This window comes from Sinocyclocheilus anshuiensis, unplaced genomic scaffold (assembly GCF_001515605.1).
Source record: "Sinocyclocheilus anshuiensis isolate Anshui unplaced genomic scaffold, SAMN03320099.WGS_v1.1 scaffold991, whole genome shotgun sequence".
NCBI lineage: Eukaryota > Metazoa > Chordata > Actinopteri > Cypriniformes > Cyprinidae > Sinocyclocheilus > Sinocyclocheilus anshuiensis.
In genome coordinates this window covers 452,111-461,168 of record NW_015547702.1, presented here as the reverse complement: position 1 = coordinate 461,168, position 9,058 = coordinate 452,111, and the positions used below count along the sequence as shown (strand labels likewise).

General features: G+C 33.7%; 2 protein-coding genes across 2 annotated transcripts in view; both read right to left on the bottom strand.

The window, feature by feature from the left end:
• LOC107703913 (type II inositol 1,4,5-trisphosphate 5-phosphatase-like) overlaps window positions 1–960 on the bottom strand; it is a 38,496-nt gene extending 37,536 nt beyond the window's left edge. Inside the window, exon 1 of the mRNA XM_016506716.1 lies at window positions 888–960. The gene's annotated coding sequence lies outside the window, so the exon portion shown is untranslated. The remainder of the gene's footprint in view (window positions 1–887) is intronic.
• A 3,160-nt stretch (window positions 961–4,120) lies between these two features.
• LOC107703908 (uncharacterized serine-rich protein C215.13-like) overlaps window positions 4,121–9,058 on the bottom strand; it is a 9,568-nt gene continuing 4,630 nt past the window's right edge. Inside the window, exons 4-9 of the mRNA XM_016506706.1 lie at window positions 7,883–7,920; window positions 7,502–7,597; window positions 7,225–7,384; window positions 7,062–7,132; window positions 6,864–6,968; window positions 4,121–4,527 (exon numbers count right to left, since the gene is read on the bottom strand). Coding sequence (XP_016362192.1) covers window positions 4,276–4,527; window positions 6,864–6,968; window positions 7,062–7,132; window positions 7,225–7,384; window positions 7,502–7,597; window positions 7,883–7,920 — 722 coding nt within the window. The 3' untranslated portion in view covers window positions 4,121–4,275. The remainder of the gene's footprint in view (window positions 4,528–6,863; window positions 6,969–7,061; window positions 7,133–7,224; window positions 7,385–7,501; window positions 7,598–7,882; window positions 7,921–9,058) is intronic.

Here is a 9,058-nt window from a genome sequence, read left to right as displayed (position 1 = left end):
ATTAAATGTTCCCTCCTGGTGGAATGACCTGCCCAACTCAATCCGAGCAGCTGAGTCCATAGGCATCTTCAAGAATCAGCTAAAAACACATCTCTTCCATCTTTATTTGACCCTCTATCTCTACCACTCTCTATTCTAATTCTTTTCTTTAAAAAAAAAACTTGTCCCTTTTAGACTTGCACTATATTCATTTATTGCTTGTTTTCTTAAAAAAATAACTAACACTAGCTTTTTTAATCTTTTTGTATTCTATCCATTTGTTTTCTTTTTATTTATTATACAGTTAACAAAAGCAAAAAAGGCCTCTAACACTAGCTTTCTCTATTTTTTCTCTTCTATTCGTTTTCTTTTTATTAATTATATAATAAAAAAAAAATCCTTGCTACATGTACTGCGTTAAGCTAACTGAGACTTGTTATAGCACTGGCATATCATTGCTCTTTTGTTGATTTTGATTGCTTCCATTGTCCTCATTTGTAAATCGCTTTGGATAAAAGTGTCTGCTAAATGACTAAATGTAAATGTAACTAGTAAGTTTTAGATTTAGATTTAGATTAACATTTAAAAAACCTTTAAATAACAAAAATATTTCACAAAATTTCAGTGAACAATGTTAAAATGTTTTTGTGCTAACGATTTGAGATCACTATTAAAGAAGGATAACATCAAACGAACATTCTATCATTAATGGAAGAATGTTTGTTTGTTCATAACTTTGAGGGAACGTCAGTATGGTACCTGCTAAAAGATTTATTCAGATTTAGATGTTAGTCTCAACTACATAGACGAAACCCTACAAAATTCCAATTGTGTATTATGAAGTAATGCATATTAACCTTATTGATGAAAATTATTATAATGGTTTTCTTAAAAGTCCATAAACTCACGCATGTTCGTTGTTCTGCTGCACCAGTCCGATCAGTTTGCTCTCTCTCACATCATTCAGCAGTGAAACACACTCCACAGCATGTGTTGGGCTGCTAAGGATATCTAACACAATTCATTACCTTTCTGTCAACCGAGATATTATGATGACTGATGCTCGGTTTATAAGAGCCATTTTTAACACTGTACAATTGCGACATCTAGCGGAGACGTCAGGAATGTCACTAACCGAAATTTCCTTTTTCCATTAAAAGTGGGCATGCTCGATAAAAAAAGAGAAAAAATAAGTGTGTGCTTAGTAAGATGCATTGTAAACAGAAATGTAGAGAACATTGACTACGTGACATTCACTCTATAATTTAAATATATTTCTTATAGGAATACATATAGTATGTTTAGAAAGTGCAAAGTTACGCAACAACCTTAAGTTCGTAAGTAATGCAGTCGATTTCAAAATCACGTTGCAATGCAGTCACTGTTTCAGATGAGTGCTGAGAGGATACTAGGGTGCAGTTTTCTCCTTTGGCCAAAGTCTCTTGAATTGCCACGGACTGATCCATTATTCACAGCGAGTCTGCGCCGGATACTTCACACGTAAGAGTTGTCATTTTCGATCATTTTACATCAACAGACGAGACGTTCAAAGTGTGCCAGATAACGGTCTGAAGTGTTTTACTGTCTTCATGGTTTCCTCCGCGAGTCCAGTGACTTCCTGTCCAATAATGCCACGCAGCAGATTCAAGACTTCATGCCCAGCGCTCAAATCATAGTTTTATCATAGCGTCTGTAATCGGTTATCAAGAGTCTCATCAGCCACGCTAACAGAGCCACTTCTGATTTTCTCTTCTTTAGATATATTACTTTTCTTCTGGCCAAGAAGTGGCATCAGAGGCTGCAGAGATCCAAACTTGGTAGGATGGACTCGGATCCCACCCACTACTCCTTTACGACACATGCACTAGTTGGCGCTATCGTTCGTATTTGCAATGTTTTGAACAGCATGTCTCGATATTTGTGAAGTACTGTATATAACATGCATACTGTCCGTAGTATGCAATATTTATTTATGTATAGGATGGGTTTCGTATGGAATACGAGTGTAATTTAGTATGGAATACTAGTGTAATAATACAGCACACTAGTATTATTGTAAATAAATAAATAAATATGTAATTGAAATAAAGATTAAAATTAAATAAATATAAATATTAGAGGAAAATCATAAAAAGAAATAATAATAATAATAATAGACGAAAAGCATAAAAAGTAATATTTCAAGTACATGATGGTTTAGGTAACAAAACTGAAAAAGCTAAATAGAAATTTACTAACAATATGTTAATTTATTATATATATATTTTTTTACTTTTATTCATGTACACTATACATAGGCTGCGTTTGGTATGGAATACTATATACATATACAGACTCCAGACCTTGATTTCCAAATGAAATGCAAAATTTACTTTTACCTGAAAACAGGACTTTGGAGCATTAGGGCCTTTCGCACCGCTTTAGTTCCAGAACATCCCTGTTGCTTGTGCACCTTTTCCTTCCCAATTTCTTCCTTCCAGTCAACTTTGCATTTAATATGCTTTGATACAGCACTCTGTGAACAGCTGCTCTTTCAGTAATGACCTTCTGTGACTTACTCTCTTTGTGGAGGGTGTCAATGATTGCCTTCTGGACCATTGCAGTCTTCCCCATTATTGTGGTTTCAAAGAACAAGAGATATCCGCAATTTATACTGTAGGGATGCTCATTTAATGAAACTCAAATGACTTTCATGAGCTGTAAGCTCTAATCATCAAAAAAAAAAAAACCTTTTGAAATGTTTTACTTTACATGTAATGAATCTAGAATATATGAAAGTATCACTTTTTAAAATGTAAAAAAAAAAAAAACTTTTTCGCGATATTCTTATTTTTTGAGATGCACCTGTGTGTGTATATATAATGTAATGCATTTTAGGAGAATGTAAAGAACAAGAAATTGTAGAAATAAATGCTTTACTACTGGGTGCTGAGAAGATAAAAGTATTTATTTATTAATTTCAAAAGCAATTATTAAGATCTATGTCTTGTATAACAGTGAAGCTGGTTTTAATCTCATTGAAATATTTTTATATATATATATAAGTAGCAAAATATTAGCAAAATGCTGTCAGATTAAAGCAGTACAGAATAAAAATCACTGCAACCTTTATCAACCAAGCTGTCAAAATCGTATTTGTTTATTAGATTAACAGTAGGCCTAATGTTACTCTGACAGAATTTGTGAATTCAAATGTTATTTAAGAAAATTAGCATAGCCTCTTAGATCTGTTCACTTACATTTTAATAAACACATTTCTCTGTAAAAATAAAGCTTTATATTTATGAGTATAGGCTTTCATATGTCCAATATTATAAATGCTTTATAAATATTTTACATTGTCTAATTTCCATTTAGATGCATAAAGTGCATACTCCATTTGTTTGACATTAGCAGGTTTGTACATAACTATTATTTTTGCATGCACACAGGGAGAAATCTGCCTGATTGGACAACCTATTTTTTTATTTCATATAATTTATAATCAGAAAATGGATTATCTGAGCATTCTAATAATATTCTTTGGAGTATTCCGAGTAATATAGAATAGAAAATTTATTTTTTAGAAAGCACAAAACCTGTGTACAGTGGACACCAAACTAAATACGAGTAAGAAAAGAAGCCTCAGATCACTATGATTGAATGTAATCAAAATTCAAACATGTGTGCACTGTAAGAAAAGTCCATACAAATACAGCCCAATGTACCATGTTAATATGTATTGATTTTTCTCAGGTGTTTTACCAGTTGTGCATTGTGTTATAGGGTTGAAGGAGATGTCCTTGAACTTAACGGAAATGATAGTGGTAATTTTCTGCCAAGACATATAGTCCATTTGCTACATTTTATTTTCTTAGAGTGTACATTAACGTCAAAAAAGAGCAAGAATTAATCAAAGATACACTACTCGTGAGAGGAAACAAACCTCATACTTGTCGCTGCAGTGTTAATACATTCCTCTGTGTATCATTTCTGTCTGTGATAAAAAGAATCCAACAACAGGCATGTTCCCACTTGATTTAACTCTCTGCAGATGCCAATGGTAAAGCTTATTTGGCATCTATACACATATATTATATACACACACACATTCTGCTTCTCATGCTGATCTTACACACACACACACACACACACACACACACACACACACACACACACACACCTTCATTTGCTTACATCACAAAAAAGGTGAAAGTGACAGTAAAAGAAGTACAATCAGCTTTAAAACACTCATACACTCTCCTAATAGAAAACGGCACCTCCTTGGATTGCCTATTAAATGTGACTTTGTTATGCTCAAGTGAAGACTTTGACTGTCCAGAAGAGCAGCAAACAGGCCATGAGCAGTGCGGGACAGTGAGGACCCCTGGTGGCGGAGCTGGGTATGTTCACATCACCTGTCAGTTTGAGGCATGACAGGGTTGTAGTGGCACTGCAGCACTCCAAGTGACAGGCAGTAGTGGTGCTTGAACAAACTGTCATCTTTCTGCAATCTGTACTGCAACCCGCCTGCCAGCTCTCTGTGATGCCAGATGTTGTCTTTTGTAGCTAGGAAATGAGACAATGAGTTGCTTTCATTTAACATTCATGTATAATATGGTGCATTAGAGCATGAGATCAGTATTTAACCAAATATCCTTCAAGTCAAGTCAAGTCAAGTCAAGTCTGCTAAGCAATATTATACTGTCTACATCTGCAATGGGGACCAATACTGACTCATCTTCAACTGGGACATTTGTACTGGTCATATTAAAGTATTTCAAAGATGTTTTTTTTTTTTTTACTGAAATTTAGTTCAATTTACTAGCAATTTCGTAGTAAAAATTGTTTCTACACTTTTTTTTCCAGTGTATATCCGTAGGACCTCAGTGCCATTCACCACACAAAAACATTGCAGAATATGGTGACAATATTATCCCGGATGAGCCCCCACTTATTTTAATCTTATATTTTTTACTAAAATTTTGTTAAATTTACTAGCAATTTCGTAGTAAAAAAATTTTCTACACTTTTTTTTTCCCAGTGTATATCCGTAAGACCTCAGTGCCATTCACCACACAAAAACATTGCAGAATATGGTGACAATATTATCCCGTACGAGCCCCCACTTATTTTAACCTTATATGGACAGGCCCATAGAGGGGAAGATGAGGTGGGTCATTTAAATATGTATAATATGGTGCATTAGAGCATGAGCCGTAGGACCTCAGTGCCATTCACCACACAAAAACATTGCAGAATATGGTGACAATATTATCCCGGATGAGCCCCCACTTATTTTAATCTTATATGGACAGGCCCATAGAGGGGAAGATGAGGTGGGTTATTTAAATAGGTTCATATAGTGGTGATTATTATGGGGTATAAAAATATATGTGTTTGTGGGATAATGATTTGGGAAAAGGATTGAGGAAAGAACCAAGAGCTTATAACTAAAGATAACACCAAGAATGATAAGCTATTATGATAATTATTTAATGATTATTATAGAGTCCACACCAAAGGCCGATAACGTGCTGTTTATTATGAGCGAATGCTGCAGTTTGTTTTTTTTTTGTCTGTTACTTTAAATTCTTAAGCTCTTTAAAATAGGATGAACTCTGATTGGCTGTCAATGTTTTTACCATTCATTAGCTCGAAAAATCAATCTGAAAGTGATTCCAACAATGATGTTCCTCTGTGCCGTTATCATTAGCTGTAGTTCCTTCACTGAAAAAGTTATACTTCGGACCAACTTAAATAAATACTCTAAATAATATTCTAATTTTACACAAATTGTAGAGTAACATTTTACTACTAACTTCCTTAGTTAATCTGAGTTAACTACATTTGTTAACATGATGAACAATTAAAAATTCTTCTAATGCCTTAATTAATCGTAGTTAATGTTAATTTCAACATGTCCTAATATATATCTCTTTTTAGTCTATTAACTGCTTACAAAGGAAACTAGTCTTTTTTATTTTATTTTTTTATTTTTTTTTAAATCAAAACTTCTCTGTTAATATTATTTAATGAACCTGGGCTAATATGAACTAACAAGGAACAGGTGTATTTTAATTTAAATAACATCAACAAATATTCAAATGTAGCAAATGTATTGCTCATAATTGGTTTATGCTAGTTAATGCATTAACTAAGGTTAACTAAGGATGGTTATTGTACAGTGTTACCAATTATATTTATGTTTTGGCTCAAACCTTAAATTTAGATTTAATCGTAATAAAAAACATTTTCTTTTCCCAAAGACAAAACCTTCATACAAATAATAAAAAAAGATTATTTATTATAAAGACCACTTTATATATTTTCTCTAGACATAAGCCAAAATGTCACTTAATGTAGGTCAATATATATTTGCCTTTTTTACAACATACCTTTACTTTAAACAAAACTAAGTTACATTTAATAATTAATGTTTTTGAGAAAAAAAAAAAAATTTAATTGATTTTGGTTTATTTTCTTTCTATTAATATATATGAATTTTTATGATGTCTTTTTAAAAATATGCATAATATTTTCTGTTATTAACTAAGAAAAAAAACAAAAGAAAAATAATTAAAACCTACTATCATGTCTGCATTCAGTAAAGATAGCCAGTATCTGTTCAGCATATCAACACTCAACCGAAAAGACTATTTAAACAAAATGTTTTTTTTTAATTAGACCAATAAAAATGCACTTTAAACAGATGACACAGACATTTGACATGGTTTTTCATTGCATTCTCATAGATTTAGAATGGTTATCAAAAAAATGTATAGTGCTAGTTATCGATCTGTGGTGTGAACAGCCCTAAACTGTGGGGAAATATATAAAAAAGATGATTAGGACAATTAAATTATAAAATAAATAAAAGATGTATTTATTTATTTTTACTTTACCATGCAGTAGTCCTGACCAACTGGACACAACATGACCTTACTGATGACATTATTGGATTTGTAACACGCTGCTCCATTACACGTGACATGATGACACTTCTTGCCCTTTTGGGAGTAAGAAAAACAAAGAAACGTGAGAAGGTGGCAGAAAATGTTTGTTTGTGCCCTAAAGTGACAAATAGCTGTGTGTGTTCTTACATTGCTTGCTGGGGTGGTTGGAACTGTGGTCTTTATGGTTGTGGTTGTAGTAGTGGGTTTTGTTGTAGCTACTAATGACAAGATAGCAGTAATAAAAGAGTCAATATTCAAATGTTTCGACTCACATATGTTAGAGATAATAAGAGAAAGAGTTGGAGGTTACCTGTGGTACTGAGTGAATTGGACATGGCAAGCAGAGTGTTGTTGAGGCAGTTGGTTGTGTTGCAACAGTTGACAGAGCAATTACTGAGAGTCCCGTTCCCGCAGGACACGCCACATGAGGCACTGCAGCTGACAGAGTAACCTGCGTCCCCTTTCATTATCTGAAGCACAACAGAGTGAGAAGTAACTCTTTAAATCAAGCCTGCATCAGTGCATGATTTGCATGGATTACTTTCCACTGGAGGTTCCCTTCTGAAAGCGCAGCACAGCAGACTGACCTTACAGAAATATTCACTGGATTGGCAGGGCTTCGCTGTCGTATTCATGAACTGGTCATAACAATCATTCGTGCAAGCAAATGCTGGACAGGATAGCTTTTGGGGAAAAAAGCAGTTGTAGTTCAATAATTATTACACAAATATTACACTAGAAAAAAAAAATATATATATATATATATATTGAAGCTTATTGTTTTACAAGAAAATACCATTTAATTGACTATATAATACTATATAAGTCTTTCAGAATTTCATATTTAACTCAATGTGTTGCTTGCCTTTCTTTGCAGTTAATTGTGAAGTTTACTTGCAATTTCTGAGTGAAAATTGTTTCTAAGTAAATTCTACACTAATTTTGTTGTGTACTTGCCCAGCACTTACCGCAGTGTAATTTTCTGATGAAGATGTATTTGCTGAAACTATAGACAAATCAGGACAAGAATGAATAAGACAAAATAAATACATAAATAAAATATAGTTGTTGTCAAATTAAAACTGTGAACATTTATAGGGATTTTAGTGTTATTTTGAATTTTTTTAGCCACTCTGGCTAAATCAGGCACAGACTCATAATCATCATCATCATATATACAGTGCTGCTTGAAAGTTTGTGAACCCTTTAGAATTGTCTATATTTCTGCATAAATATAACACCAAAAATAATCAGATTTTCATGCAAGTCCTGAAAGTTGACAAAGAGAACCCAATCAAACAAATGAGATGAAAATATATACTTTGTCATTTATTTATTCAGGAAAATGATCCAATATTACATATCTGTGAGCGGCAAAAGTATGTGAATCTCTAGGATGAGCTGTTAATTTGAAGGTGAAATTAGAGTCCATCTGTTCAGAGGTGTTTTGAATCAGTGAGATGACTATCAGGTGTCAGTGTGTGCCCTGGTTTATTTAAAGAACAGGGAACTATCAAAGTTTGGTCATGTTTGTGGAAGAGTATCATGGCACATATGATTAATTATGCATATTCCCCCTTTGAGCTGATTCGCTACACCTGTTTTATTTAAAGAACAGGGATCTATCAAAGTTTGGTCATGTTTGTGGAAGTGTATTATGGCAGAAACATATGAGATCTCTGAGGACCTCAGAAAATAGTTGGTGTTGCTCATCAGGCTAGAAAAGATTTCAAAGCTATCTCTAAAGAGTTTGGACTCCACCAATCCACAGTCAGACAGATTGTGTACAAATGGAGGAAATTCAAGACCACTGTTACCCTCCCCAGGAGTGGTCCATCAACAAAGAACACTCTAAAAGCAAGACCTGTAAAAGTCCACTAGGTTTCAAAGGACTGCAGGCTAACTTCTAAGCAACTAAAGGCCTTTCTCACATTGGCTAATGTTAATGTTTTTGAGCCCATCATCAGCAGAACACTGAACAACCATGGTGTGCATGGCAGAGTCGCAAGAAGAAAGTCACTGCTCTCCAAAAAGAGGGTTGAGGCTATCTGAGGGTTGTCCCCTCTAAAAATATGATTAAAGGGGTCATATGATGCAATTTCAAATTTTCCTTTCTCTTTGGAGTGTTACAAGCTGTTCGTGAA